At 30.3% G+C, this 15,682-nt stretch overlaps 1 protein-coding gene across 2 annotated transcripts in view; it reads left to right on the forward strand.

Annotated features, from left to right (window-relative positions):
• LOC134683370 (C2 domain-containing protein 5-like) overlaps nucleotides 1-15,457 on the forward strand; it is an 88,196-nt gene extending 72,739 nt beyond the window's left edge. For both annotated transcript variants that reach the window (XM_063542637.1, XM_063542638.1), the window contains exons 22-31: nucleotides 2,910-3,014; nucleotides 3,763-3,891; nucleotides 4,734-4,820; nucleotides 5,491-5,580; nucleotides 9,458-9,560; nucleotides 9,879-9,980; nucleotides 10,377-10,420; nucleotides 12,058-12,183; nucleotides 12,660-12,806; nucleotides 13,340-15,457. In XM_063542637.1, coding sequence (XP_063398707.1) covers nucleotides 2,910-3,014; nucleotides 3,763-3,891; nucleotides 4,734-4,820; nucleotides 5,491-5,580; nucleotides 9,458-9,560; nucleotides 9,879-9,980; nucleotides 10,377-10,420; nucleotides 12,058-12,183; nucleotides 12,660-12,806; nucleotides 13,340-13,477 — 1,071 coding nt within the window. In that variant the 3' untranslated portion in view covers nucleotides 13,478-15,457. The remainder of the gene's footprint in view (nucleotides 1-2,909; nucleotides 3,015-3,762; nucleotides 3,892-4,733; nucleotides 4,821-5,490; nucleotides 5,581-9,457; nucleotides 9,561-9,878; nucleotides 9,981-10,376; nucleotides 10,421-12,057; nucleotides 12,184-12,659; nucleotides 12,807-13,339) is intronic.
• Nucleotides 15,458-15,682: the final 225 nt, after the last annotated feature.

The raw sequence follows: 15,682 nt of genomic DNA on the forward strand, positions 1-15,682 counted from the left end.
TACACCTTTTTACAATGAAGGGGGTTTATAGAAAGGGATTGTACATTTAGTTTTTATGAGGGGATAATTGCATAGACATCGTCCTTGGTGATGGGGAGATGATCACAAGTATGCATTTGATTGTTCAATTTGTCATCAGTTTGTAAAGTTTTTTTATTGAATGCCTTATTGTCTATTTTGAGGTTTAAATACAGTTCAACACGAATTTTTAGAAAGTTATAAACTAGTGTGTGTTTATATTGGGGTTTTTTTTCTCTCTCTCAAGAAAATGGAATATTCTAGAATGATATGTTTTAATTTTAAGAAGTACAATAGTTTATTTCTTGGCGCCTTTTTTAAAGTGATTTGAAATGTATACATATTTTGCAAAATATTATGAATTTTGTTTTCCAGTAAAAAAACACTTGGTTGAAAGAGTAAATAAATTACTATTCTTTATTAGATGATTAGTTTACTACTTATAAAAGTTGTTCGATTTTTTAAAAGTTCATAGATACATTTTACAAGGTGTATAAGGGTTAATTTATCATAGAACCAAAACGAAACAGTAACAGGGCTTTTAGAATTACTAGGGTTGGTGGAAGTTAAGTCACATGAGTAGGAACAGAAACTTATTAAACATGTTCTTGTGATGTCAGATTGGTGGATAATGGATGAATTTGGTTGAATTAAAAGATGATGATTATGCCATTTGCAGTGAAATCTGAATGGGTAGTCATTCGTCCATCTATCCATTCACATATAAGGCCAACATTCCTACAAATTTATATAACTTACATAAGTAATAAATCATATGACACTGTACATGAAATCAGATAATTCTCTCTGATAAATATGTATTATTGGAGGTTAATGTATGTTATCATAGGATTTACTGGGAGCTCATTTTATTATTGATGCCCAGTTTAATATCCAGTAGCAAATATTTCATCCATTTTCAATGCAAGGATATGCTTAAAGCCTATGTTTAATTACATATGAATGAGAAGTATTTGCCAGGCAGAATTTAAGCTTAATGAGATATCTGAACACATTATACAATAATCTCATCTGTTTAACCTCTGAAATAGATCTGATTATGGGGGCTCAGACCTATTCGAAGATTCTATCAGAAGTGCCTTATTTTGGGTTGTTTTATTCTTTAAAGAAAATGAATCAAATTGGTCGGAAAAAAATAGGGTGTCACAGACCATTTAAATTAAGCTCAGAATTTTACTTTTAAACAGGTATGTAAAAGGGACCTTTTTTCGATGAGATGATAGGGAAAATAGAGGTGTTGACATATTTTTATCGGAATATCCAAAAAAGTTCTATGACAATTGGTCCAAAAGTGTAATATGAAAAGCTGAAATAAAGCTTTAAAGAATGAGCAAAAAAACAACATAGGTCATCGATAAGGAAAAAAAATTTGCCTAAAAACCCAAATTTTGGCAGAAAAATGGTGAAAATGGGTGAAATGTCACTTTGACCCTTTAACAAATACGGATAATAACGAAAATATTCTATTAGTCACATAACTTCAATGATTTAACATTTCTAATCAATCAAAATATTTAAAAAAATTATATCGAATTTACGACAAATACTTTTGTAATTCATGCGTGAAATTATGCGCAGTCAGATAGTCCGGAGCCACCTTAATTGGCCATATAAGAAGTTTTCTGTTTCTATAGTGACACCTGTTTCATCCATTTCTATGGAGATAACTGTTATAAATGTTTTTACTTTCTCAAAGTGACAACTGTTTTAAGCCATTGGCATGGCTAAAATTTGTTTGTAAAAGTGTTTAAAGAATTACTTTTTTTAGATAAGGAGTCTACCTCATGAAAAAATAACTGAACAAAGTGAATTGTAGGAATCTTGCTCAAAATAATGTTCAACCCCTGGATGTCATTTATGTGCTTGTTCAGGAGCATGTAATTCAGCAGTTGGTGTTAATCTGTCTGTCATATTTTTTCCCTCCATTGTTTCAGTGTCGATAATGCCATTGACTCTATGGTTTAAATGATTTTACATTTTCGCGCTTGGGCCTTTTAAACCTGACTTTACGGTATGGGTTCAAGACAGTACTGTGATCTATAGTTCCTTACATGAACTCTTTTTGTCCTTGTGAATACATTGGTAACTGGCATTTATACCACATATCCTTATCTTTATGTGAAGTATATTAAACAGTAGAATGACCAACAGCTGACCTAGACCAATCTGTAAAGTTGTCTCCCTGTAAAGAATCAAAAACAATATGCACACAATTTCCTGGCATGAAGCCACTCCTACTATCTATTTTGCTATCCGATCACATTTCCCATGCTGATGTGTGTCTTAATTCTGAATGATGGTTTTAAGGAGAACAGTAGACATTCAAACTTGATTTTTGATCACCTAATCCAATAATGGAGCCAAGTATTCTTATCATTTGTTGCTTGTCTTTAGTCTACAGTGTTGATACTGGAGAGAGTACTTGTTGGAGATGCACTTAACCCTTTAGTTCATCAACTTTTTGGAATTGAAGATTCCATAAAGGCACAGACTTAAAATCAGATGAATTATATTACACATATCTATATATGTTATATCTGTATATGAGGCACCAGGTTACATTTGACAATCATTGTTTATTAGTTTATGCCATAACCATTTAATGTAAATGTGTTTGTGCTAATGAAATATTGTCTATTTAATTTACACTAAAGTCTTTAAAATTTAAAGATGCAAAAGAAGTTATCAGATTACACATTTTTTGAATGGGCAGACAGAACTTCAACAGTCTTGTAATAAAGGATTTTTTTAAAACTATACCCATTCATGTTCTAGCTCAAAACTCTGAAGAACTGTTGACAGAATATTTACCAAACCTTCAATTATTTACAGCCTCTCTTTAAAAGCTGTTTTTTTCTCCTTGTTTACAGGACACGGGTCAGACTAGTCCTAGAAGTTTATTGACAGATGATAGTGAGGATGATGTCTCCGAGCTGGAACTATCAACAGGGAACAAAGATACATTCATTTTAGAGGTACAGTAATGTGTAAATATAGATTCCTCCACTGTTTTCATTGGAATGTCACATTTTCCTGCTCTAGACAGTTTAATTGTTTTATTTCAAATAATCAATGTGAGGCTTAATAATATTTTTCTGTCTGACATAGTCCAATACCTTAGATAGATTATACAAAAAAGAAAATGAGGTATGATTCAGATTGTCAATGAGAATACTCTCCACCAGAGACCAAATGACATAGAAGTTAACAACTATAGGCAACTTTGTAGCATTCAACAATGAGCAAAGCCCATAACACATAGTCGTCTATAAAATGCCCTAAAAACAATTCAAACAAGAAAACTTTTAATGAACTGATTAGAGTACGATATTTTTTTTTATTATACAGCAATTAACAACATCTACAAAATTACATCTGTTTCTCTTATACTTTTAGTGACATTTTCACTTTACAATGGATGAAAAAGTGAACCACATATTGGTTATTGAAAAGATAATTCACCTAAGAATTATTGGAAACATTTTGTTTTTACATTTTACATGAAACCTGATTAATAGCCAATGACTAATATAAATGAATTATTTGCCTTAAGATTCCATTCTTCTATAAAAACAGATCTATAATAAAAACAAATTATGTAGATAGTCCAATTTATATACTTTTTACTTGGATGAAGGCTCCTAGAAAAACAATAATCATTTCATTAAGGGAGACAATTTGTAACAAGAAAAAATAACATCAGATGGATTTTTTTGTTGAAAGGTGGATGACACTAGGGACCAAAACATTGCCTCTTTACTGAGGGACTCTGTCTTACCTGATTGGGTCCAGATGTGTAACACACAGAAAATGCCTGGGACTACTGACCAAAATATGATTTGTAATCTACAGGTAACTCACAATTATTTCTGTTTCTGAACAAACTTATAAATCAGTTACTATGTAAATTCAGAAATTATTGTGAGGTTTTTACTGCGAAAAATGAGACAGGGTTGTAAACGCAATAATTTAAACCCACATTTATTTTATATGAATAAAACAGGATTTTTCTTAAAATCGTAAAAATGAATTTTGCATTCAAGTCTAAAATGACAAAATCGCAATAATAAATGCCTGCAATAATTTCTGAATTTACAGTACTTGCTTTTATATAAGAACAGATATTTTATTTGTTGACAGACCATAGACTGCTGATACATTACAAGTTAATTACATGCAACTATAGGTGTTTAGGAGAACAATAGAATGAAAGTAAAAAGGTGATTGGGCTGCAATGCTACTTTAAGTGTCTCAGTTTTATGGATACAATTATATAAGTTTTATGGATACAATTATATAAGTTATGATTCTTAGGTAAATAAAATATATATTTATTTTCCAAATTCTATCCTTCCATCTGATGTATTAAGGAGACTTAATTTTTGGTGTTGTGGTTTGTTTATTTGATTTGAATTTTTATTTTACCTGGATAGGTTTAATGTTTTATCCCTGTCTATAGATATAGGAAGATGTGGTATGAGTGACAATGAGACAACTCTCCATCCTAGACACAATCTATAAAAGTAAACCATTATAGGTCAAGGTCTTCAACAAGGGTTATGTCTGTCTGTCTATATGGACTTTGTTTTTTCACTTCTTTCTATATGTATGTGTCATTTCAGATTTTAAAGCCGATAGAAGATGCAATAATATATGTTTTATGTTCAAAGATGGTATTTTTTGTACTTTTTCAGATGTTTACCCAGGTTTTGCGGAGAGAGTTTAACCCTGCTGTAACAAGTAACAGTGCACTGTCAGATATGTTTGAAAACCTCATTAGGGTTAGTAGGAATAAATATTGAAAACTTTTAATCTTATATAAGAGCATGTGGAATAATTGTAGATGAAAAAACTATCCACCACTAGATACCACATAACTTGGATATAAATAACCACTATACATGACCGATTATGGTTTAGAAAGAAATTTAAACAGACTTCAATTTACCATAATTATAATTTTTTATCTAAGTTTTTTATGTTATTTGGCATGAGCACCAGTAACAAATTTAAATCTTTAAAACCAAAATATGCCTGTGACCTAAGTAAAAAGTAAAATCACAAAAATACTGAACTCAGAGGAAAATCAATTTGGAAAGTCCATAGTCACATGGCAAAATCAAAAAACAAAACGCATCAAAAACGAATGGACAAGAACTGTCATATTCCTGACTTGGTACAGGCATTTTTAAATGTAGAAAATGGTGGATTAAACCTGGTTCTATAGTGCTAATCCTCTCACTTTAATAACAGTCTCATCAAATTCCGCTACATTTACATGATTTACATAACAGTTTATAAGTTTCATAGTTATTGATAAATTTAGTAACCTTCAATTGTAATAAGAGTTTGGATTATGTCTTGTGGTCCAGAAGACCTTAAGAGGCCTTTTTATCTGAAGATTAGATACAGAACTCCAGAAACCATTACTAAGCTTTTTTTTGTTTACAGAAAATTTGTTTCAAGTTGAGAAAAATGGCTCCCTGTTGTGTGTGTAATCTGGACTTTAACATAGACCTTCCAGAGGAAAACGAAATACAGGTATGAAATTATGAATTTAGATTGTCTTAATAAGTAACAGTTTTATTTTAATTTTGAATATTTCTTAATCATTGAAACTACTGGTTAATGTGTCCCTAAGAGATGTTCGAACTCAGTCAGATATGAGAACTTAAGATTGAGATGCAACAACTGCACAAAGAATTAACCCAGGTCACCTCCAAAACATATTATACATGGTAATCTGCCACACAAATAGTCAAAAACTACTCATAATATCATGGTTACCATGGTAATGATAAAATGTTCCTTTGAAGAGGATGAATGAAGCTATACCATTGAGAATCCGTGGACAAATTATTTCTTCTTCTCTGTAATGAGGATCTTCTATATAAAATACCTGGAAATCTAAACATACATTTTCTACTGGAAGATCTATACTCCACATTCAGAGACTGCTGGAATGTTGCTTCCTAGATATAGAAAGATTACAAGTGGAAATTTAAGTTTAGTTGTCAATGTCAGTTTCAATGTGATTAGAATTGTATATATTAGGTTAAACCATTTCAGATAAATTTAATTTGACTATACATTCTTCCTTTATGATTTCAGATAAATTTAACAGGAGTGTGTATTGGTTATCTGATGTTTGGACTATGTAATTTCCTTTATGATTTCAGATAAATTTAACAGGAGTGTGTATTGGTTTATCTGATGTTTGGACTATGTATTTTCCTTTATGATTTCAGATAAATTTAACAGGGGTGTGTATTGGTTTATCTGATGTTTGGACTATGTATTTTCCGTTATGATTTCAGATAAATTTAACAGGAGTGTGTATTGGTTTATCTTATGTTTGGACTATGTATTTTCCTTTATGATTTCAGATAAATTTAACAGGAGTGTGTATTGGTTTATCTGATGTTTGGACTATGTATTTTCCTTTATGATTTCAGATAAATTTAACAGGAGTGTGTATTGGTTTATCTGATGTTTGGACTATGTATTTTCCTTTATGATTTCAGATAAATTTAACAGGAGTGTGTATTGGTTTATCTTATGTTTGGACTATGTATTTTCCTTTATGATTTCAGATAAATTTAACAGGAGTGTGTATTGGTTCATCTGATGTTTGGACTATGTATTTTCCTTTATGATTTCAGATAAATTTAACAGGAGTGTGTATTGGTTCATCTGATGTTTGGACTATGTATCTTCCTTTATGATTTCAGATAAATTTAACAGGAGTGTGTATTGGTTTATCTGATGTTTGGACTATGTATTTTCCTTAATGATTTCAGATAAATTTAACAGGCGTGTGTATTGGTTTATCTGATGTTTGGACTATGTATTTTCCTTTATGATTTCAGATAAACCTAACAGGAGTGTGTAATGGTTTATCTGATGTTTGGACTATGTATTTTCCTTTATGATTTCAGATAAATTTAACAGGCGTGTGTATTGGTTTATCTTTTGTTTGGACTATGTATTTTCCGTTATGATTTCAGATAAATTTAACAGGAGTGTGTATTGGTTTATCTTATGTTTGGACTATGTATTTTCCTTTATGATTTCAGATAAATTTAACAGGAGTGTGTATTGGTTTATCTGATGTTTGGACTATGTATTTTCCTTTATGATTTCAGATAAATTTAACAGGAGTGTGTATTGGTTTATCTGATGTTTGGACTATGTATTTTCCTTTATGATTTCAGATAAATGTAACAGGAGTGTGTATTGGTTTATCTTATGTTTGGACTATGTATTTTCCTTTATGATTTCAGATAAATTTAACAGGAGTGTGTATTGGTTTATCTGATGTTTGGACTATGTATTTTCCTTTATGATTTCAGATAAATTTAACAGGAGTGTGTATTGGTTCATCTGATGTTTGGACTATGTATCTTCCTTTATGATTTCAGATAAATTTAACAGGAGTGTGTATTGGTTTATCTGATGTTTGGACTATGTATTTTCCTTTATGATTTCAGATAAATTTAACAGGAGTGTGTATTGGTTCATCTGATGTTTGGACTATGTATCTTCCTTTATGATTTCAGATAAATTTAACAGGAGTGTGTATTGGTTTATCTGATGTTTGGACTATGTATTTTCCTTAATGATTTCAGATAAATTTAACAGGAGTGTGTATTGGTTTATCTGATGTTTGGACTATGTATTTTCCTTTATGATTTCAAACAAATTTAACAGGAGTGTGTATTGGTTTATCTGATGTTTGGACTATGTATTTTCCTTTATGATTTCAAATAAATTTAACAGGAGTGTGTATTGGTTTATCTGATGTTTGGACTATGTATTTTCCTTTATGATTTCAGATAAATTTAACAGGAGTGTGTATGGGTTTATCTGATGTTTGGACTGTATTTTCCTTTATGATTTCAGATAAATTTAACAGGAGTGTGTAATGGTTTATCTGATGTTTGGACTATGTATTTTCCTTTATGATTTCAGATAAATTTAACAGGAGTGTGTATTGGTTTATCTGATGTTTGGACTATGTATTTTCCTTTATGATTTCAAACAAATTTAACAGGAGTGTGTATTGGTTTATCTGATGTTTGGACTATGTATCTTCCTTTATGATTTCAGATAAATTTAACAGGAGTGTGTATTGGTTTATCTGATGTTTGGACTATGTATTTTCCTTTATGATTTCAGATAAATTTAACAGGAGTGTGTATTGGTTTATCTGATGTTTGGACTATGTATTTTCCTTTATGATTTCAGATAAACCTAACAGGAGTGTGTATTGGTTTATCTGATGTTTGGACTATGTATTTTCCTTTATGATTTCAAACAAATTTAACAGGAGTGTGTATTGGTTTATCTGATGTTTGGACTATGGATCTTCCTTTATGATTTCTGATAAATTTAACAGGAGTGTGTATTGGTTTATCTGATGTTTGGACTATGTATTTTCCTTTATGATTTCAGATAAACCTAACAGGAGTGTGTATTGGTTTATCTGATGTTTAGACTATGTATTTTCCTTTATGATTTCAGATAAATTTAACAGGAGTGTGTATTGGTTTATCTGATGTTTGGACTATGTATTTTCCTTTATGATTTCAAACAAATTTAACAGGAGTGTGTATTGGTTTATCTGATGTTTGGACTATGTATCTTCATTTATGATTTCAGATAAATTTAACAGGAGTGTGTATTGGTTCATCTGATGTTTGGACTATGTATTTTCCTTTATGATTTCAGATAAATTTAACAGGAGTGTGTATTGGTTTATCTGATGTTTGGACTATGTATTTTCCTTAATGATTTCAGATAAATTTAACAGGCGTGTGTATTGGTTTATCTGATGTTTGGACTATGTATTTTCCTTTATGATTTCAGATAAACCTAACAGGAGTGTGTAATGGTTTATCTGATGTTTGGACTATGTATTTTCCTTTATGATTTCAGATAAATTTAACAGGAGTGTGTATTGGTTTATCTGATGTTTGGACTATGTATTTTCCTTTATGATTTCAAACAAATTTAACAGGAGTGTGTATTGGTTTATCTGATGTTTGGACTATGTATTTTCCTTTATGATTTCAAATAAATTTAACAGGAGTGTGTATTGGTTTATCTGATGTTTGGACTATGTATTTTCCTTTATGATTTCAGATAAATTTAACAGGAGTGTGTATGGGTTTATCTGATGTTTGGACTGTATTTTCCTTTATGATTTCAGATAAATTTAACAGGAGTGTGTATTGGTTTATCTGATGTTTGGACTATGTATTTTCCTTTATGATTTCAAATAAATTTAACAGGAGTGTGTATTGGTTTATCTGATGTTTGGACTATGTATTTTCCTTTATGATTTCAGATAGATTTAACAGGAGTGTGTATATGTTTATCTGATGTTTGGACTATGTATTTTCCTTTATGATTTCAGATAAACCTAACAGGAGTGTGTATTGGTTTATCTGATGTTTCCACCAGAACTTCTTCTGTACTTGATTTACCTACCGTCAGCAAAAGTAGTTTGCTAAAAACAGGTTTGTTTATACAACACAAGTTTGAAAACCAGAACATTTAACAGTGATAATCTTTTCAATACAATGATTGATTAATTTTTGGTGATTAGACATTATGTGACTATACTATTATATTATTTTGGGACGGAACATTAAAGTTAACATGTTTGTGTTCTCAGGTGAGCCCTTAAGGGAAGGTATACTATCAAAAAGCTAAATTGTAGGAAAGATGTTACAGCTTTTAAAAGTATGAAAATTGTTCCTAATTATTTCGAATTAATTTCATGGCATTTTGCAGTGATTGGTTAAATCCACTTATCTTTGTCCATTTTGTTTCAGCTGTAAGTGAGACAAGTAAAGGAAGTGAACAAGAAGACATGATGTTTCAGATGGAAGAGTTGTCAGACAGTTCATCGAGTAGTATACAGGGGCTTCTGAAGGGTAAATATTACTATGGTCAGATAGTGCATCGAGTAGTATACAGGGGCTTCTGAAGGGTAAATATTATTATGGTCAGATAGTGCATCTAGTAGTATACAGGGGCTCTTAAAGGGTAAATATTACTATTGTCAGCAACATATTATATATTGTTGATTAGGTGAATTGGCCTTTGACTATTGATTCCCAGACCCAATGCAACTAACCTTGAATCTATAGCAAGGCCAGTACAGAAACAGCCAGTTGATATCATTATGACATTAAATACGTGTTAAAACATCTATAAATCATTAGTGTGTTGATTGTCAAGAATTTATTGAACCAAAATAGTTTTCTAAGTATTTTACAAAACAATTTTTTGAGAGAAAAAAAACGGTGAATATTGTTTGCTTTTTTCAGGACCAAAGCAGACAAAATCAGAACAAACAAGATTGTTCCCTGTGGTAAGATAGTTCACTCTTATTAATTAAAATAGTATAAATGTATATAAAGTTTGTATAATAATAAATTTGAATACTATTTAAGTTCGTTCTTTTTAAGAATATGAGTTATGGTCTTTTGTTTTTGCATGTTTTGTAATCTGAGTAATCTCAAGATTACTTTTTGTCAGAACAATAGCAAATAACATAATTATCTCCCCTTAATTGTTACTTTCCAGTGCATTTCTACCAAATTATATCTTAAAATAATAGAACAGGAAAGAGAAACCAATGTTATATTTGTGTCATTATACATTTAGAACTTTGATTAATGTAAACTTGAGTGGGATTTTGTTAGTTATATTTTCATCACTGTCTGATTCTTTATGCAGATTTACACTTAATTGGTCATTGCTTAGAATCTTCTGTGTAAGATAGTTTATAGAAATATTAGAACAAAGACTGTTGGGACTCACACCAAATTATATTTTTTAACTGGATGAATCTGTTGTATATTAAATAAGGTACCAGTTACTCTTTATTGCGAAAAAAAATAAATTGTTAACTTACCGTATAGCAGGTTATTTTCGCGTGTGTAAAATTTCGCGATTTTCATTGAACAAGGTATAAGAAATATTTTTATTATTTTTGGCGGATTAAAAACTATTAATACCTTTGTATGTACACCTTTAATTTGGCAGAATTTATTTTGGCGATTTAGTTCTGTCCGCGAAAATAAGCGAAAATTTGCACCCCACGAAAATAACCCGCTATACGGTATTACCTTATAACTGGGTTGCCTTCAATATCGTTACAGCTACATAGGGCTATGTAGATTTTTGATTACTGAGCTTGTAGCTGCTATCTATATCTATTTATCAGCAAGGCTAGCTACATGTTCAGAAGTCAAAAATCTACATAGCCCTCTGTAGATCTATGTAGCTGCTATGATATTGAATGCAACCCTGTTCAATCTAGTTTATATATTTGTTGAGGATCTTTGGGTATTGAAACAAAACTTAACTTGTGTTCTTCCCTTTGAATGCTCATGTTAAAGTATTGCTATTTTAATTTCAACATTAACATTTTCCTATCAAAATGGCAAAATGGCAAAAAGGCAAGACATATCTCTGTGTTAAACATTTATTGCTTCAATTAATGAAAACAAATCCAGTAATGTCTGCAGATGATACAACAAGGGAAACAAATCTTATTAATTATAGAAAATGAAAATGTGGTATGATTGCCAATGAGACAACTCTCCACGAGAAACTTTTATATTTGTATATTTTCTAATAAAAAAAGTAAACCAGTATTCAGAATCCAGTGGAAATTGATATATCTGAAATTCTGATTTTTGTGAAATTGAAATTCTCAACAAAAGACAATTTTTGTATGAGTATGTTTGGAAATTATGTTTAAACCATACAAGTATGATTCATTGGTACATATGAAGATATATAAATCAGTCCCAGTGTTTATGAATAAAAGCCAAAATAAATCAATAAGATTGGTGTAGAAAAAACAAGAAGGATGCATGCAGCTGCAGATCATTACAAATTTTTAAAACTGACTTTGGAAATATTAATTCCAGCCAAAACATAACAAGTATTTCAAATAGTTGGGATAATTTGACTCATCCATTTACTTACTTTTTATAGGTATTTCCAAAACATCGAGTTGGTATTGAGTTGACACCTCTGCCATATATTCCTAGAGGAAGGATTGAGAGATACTTAGGGCACTATAACTTCTTCTTTATCAGAGAAACTGGTTCCCTAAGAGAGGTATGTAGCAACTTCTTCTTTATCAGAGAAACAGGTTCCCTTAGAGAGGTATGTAGCAACTTTTTATTGTAGAGAAACTGGTTCCCTTAGAGAGGTATGTAGCAACTTTGTATTGTAGAGAAACTGGTTCCCTTAGAGAGGTATGTAGCAACTTTGTATTGTAGAGAAACTGGTTCCCTTAGAGAGGTATGTAGCAACTTTGTATTGTAGAGAAACGTCATTTCTACACTTAAAACAGGGGAAGATTAATAGATTTTTTTTATCTGGTAGGTGGCTATAATTAAATGGATAACGTGTATGTGTATTTTTACAATGAACCTATGTTAAGATTTTGTTTGAATTTCACACCTTCTTTCTATTCACCAATTCTTTGAATAAGAGTAAGGGTATGCTAAGCATGAGAATAAGCACAGCTTTCTTTAATATAATTGTTTGATTTTTAACTTTTTGATAAGTTGCTTTGTATTGTATTGTAGATTGGTGGCCTTGGTGGATTTATGCAAAGCTTTATAGCTGAAGTGTTAGCCAATGTCAGAGCCACAGTGGCAGGATTGGGTGGCAATGGTATGGTGGCATATAGGATGACAGAATGTGTTCTGATGTGTAATCCACATAAAAATCAGGTAAACATTTGAAATAGTTCAATATTTTTTCGTCAAAGGTTCTGATGAAATGGATTTTTTTTCTTTCAGTCTATTGCTTATAAAGGATTTATTATTACAATTATAACATACAAAGCCTGGCTGCAGACATTTGAACAATAGTATTACATCACACAAACTGTTTTTATTGTTAGCAGAAGTTATAGCAAAACTAACACAAAGTTAACAAAATATTTTTTTGCTACAAGACAAGCAGATTTAGAGTTTATATATCTTCTCTTTTGAAAACCATTGCATTAAAATGAAAATGTTTAAAGATGTTTGAAATATGTTACAACCATTTACCATATACTCTCTTTTTTCATAGAAAAACTCATCACAGCCTGAATTTTGTTCCCAAATCATGTTTTGTCATATAAGTCTCATTTTTAAAACAGTTTCAAGGTGTAATCAAATACCACGATGTAAGGCTTAAGAAACTGAAATTCTGTGAAATATAGTCAAAGCTTGGAAGTTTGTTTAAAATTATTAACCTTTGATTGATTGCATTGTAGGCTCAGTGTTTAATCAACATACGAGGAGATACAGTCAGTTTTAGTTATGACAGTGAAATATACCAAGTGTCGTCTGAACCATCAAGAAAAAACAGTGACTCACCAATAATCATAAATACGGAGAGGATAAACAGCTGATTGTCATGTGAATTATTATTATGTGATCCTCATGTGATATTTGTTATAAGAACAGCTCAAAAATGAAAATAAACATCAACATTGTGAACAAATCAAAGCATATAAAACGATAAGAACATATTTATATGCATCTTTGTTAAATGATTGGTTATTTTGTAAATACATTTGAATATGCAGTCACATATATTGTAATAACCTTTCAATTTGATATGAACATGATTAAGACCAAAAGTCAAAGATTTTTCATATGCTTCTCTGTTAATTTTGTGTAATTCAATGTGCAGTTGTATGTTTTGTAATGACCTTAATAAGACATGAGCATGATTAAGACCAAAAGTCTGTCTATCTATTTATAGGAGATTGGAGTAAACTTTGATCTTTATGTTGTAAATTAAGACTTAGAAAACATGTGTGGCTTGGTGTTTTCTAATGGGATATATTTTCATAATATATTATGATTCCTGATATGGAATAATAGTGATGCTAAGTTTCATTTGATATTCAGGATCTACTTCAATTGGAATTACTGTTAAAAATTTATTTTCAATATATCAAAAAAAGTACAAATGGCTTATAGTGAATAGAAATTTCAGTGCTTTATTCTTCATTATGAAAGTGGGATTTACCAGCAATGATTTATTTGTGATTGTAAGCAAAATAAATAAATTTACAATAAATATCATTATTAGAAAGAAAAATAGTGTATTAAAAGTAAAATAGCCCATTCATAAATAGTATAGTCCATTCAGGACATTGGACATGAGGAAAGCAAGCTAGCTATCATACATTTAAATTAGCTCTGCCCAAAACAAACCAGGTATATCTACAGGTAGTTAAATGACCACCTGTTGATAATAGCTCTCACAATACCTATTGTACAGTTTAAAAGGACAAATTGTGTTGACAATATTTTATCCAGGTAACACTGTAGGTATTATAATACCCCAAAGGTGATCGGATAGGCACAGTAATTTATATAAATAAGAAGATGTTGTATAAGTGCCAATGAGACAACTTTCCTTCCAAGTCACTATGTATTAAAAGTTTGTGAATTAACATTGTAATGAAAATCATTTTTTGTTATCTAGTCAATATTAATGTTTTGACATTATTCAGAAAAGCCTTCCCCTAGATTTTTATCTACTTTTTACATATACAATTTTTTTTTTTCACGGCAAAGTAACTTGTCATGGTTGTGTTCTGTTTTACTGCCAATTGACATGTGTTGTGTAATGTGTAATTATCCTTTGTAAATAGATTTATCTATATGTGTAGCAATTGTTGCATGCCTTTATGTATAAAATATGCAGAAGTTACAAACAATTTCATATAAGAAAAAGTTATGATTCAGACAATAAACCAAGTATAATAGACTTGCACATCTCTAAAAACAACAATTTAAATTGTTTCAATTTTTTGTAAGTGCAACACATTTTTTCTTGAAATTTGCCAATTAAGAAAAGCTTTTAAAAGCTGATAACTGGTAATTATATTTCTTAAATTACAATCGAATACATATGTTATATGTTCAAATTTGCATCTACCTTGCCTTTAATTGTAGAGCTCATTTTCTCTTTTTTTCACATTTCCCAACAAATTGTGAAGAAATTGTTCTCCTCGCTAGCAAATGATTAGTCAAAATTTAACTATGGCATCATTTTTTTTCTGAATTACTTACGTGACATATTGAAAACTAGAAATTTAATACATGTTCATTTTGATATAAGCTTAAAGATAAATTTGACCAAGACTTTGCAGATTTCAAACACAGAAGTAGGACTGCTTGAGCAGAACATATCTTTTATTCATATTCCACAGAAACATACAATTTAGATATCAGACGGCATTATGTTAATTTTTACACATGTTTTGTTACATGTAATACTCAGTTGTTATGTTATCTGAATATTCATTATTTTTTTATATCAGTTTATAATTAGAACTACTGTATGATGTGAATACAATAAAAGTAAATTTGAATACACTATTGTGTCTCATTCCATGATGTCCCTAATTTTTTGTTATTTGGCTTTGAGTTAGCTGTCAGTAATTGTGAGTTCTCTCAGTTATTTTTTGTTATTTGGCTTTGAGTTAGCTGTCAGTAATTGTGAGTTCTCTCAGTTATTTTTTGTTATTTGGCTTTGAGTTAGCTGTCAGTAATTGTGAGTTCTCTCAGTTATTTTTTGTTATTTGGCTTTGAGTTAG

The sequence above is a fragment of the Mytilus trossulus genome, chromosome 9 (assembly GCF_036588685.1).
Source record: "Mytilus trossulus isolate FHL-02 chromosome 9, PNRI_Mtr1.1.1.hap1, whole genome shotgun sequence".
NCBI classification, from domain to species: Eukaryota; Metazoa; Mollusca; class Bivalvia; order Mytilida; family Mytilidae; genus Mytilus; species Mytilus trossulus.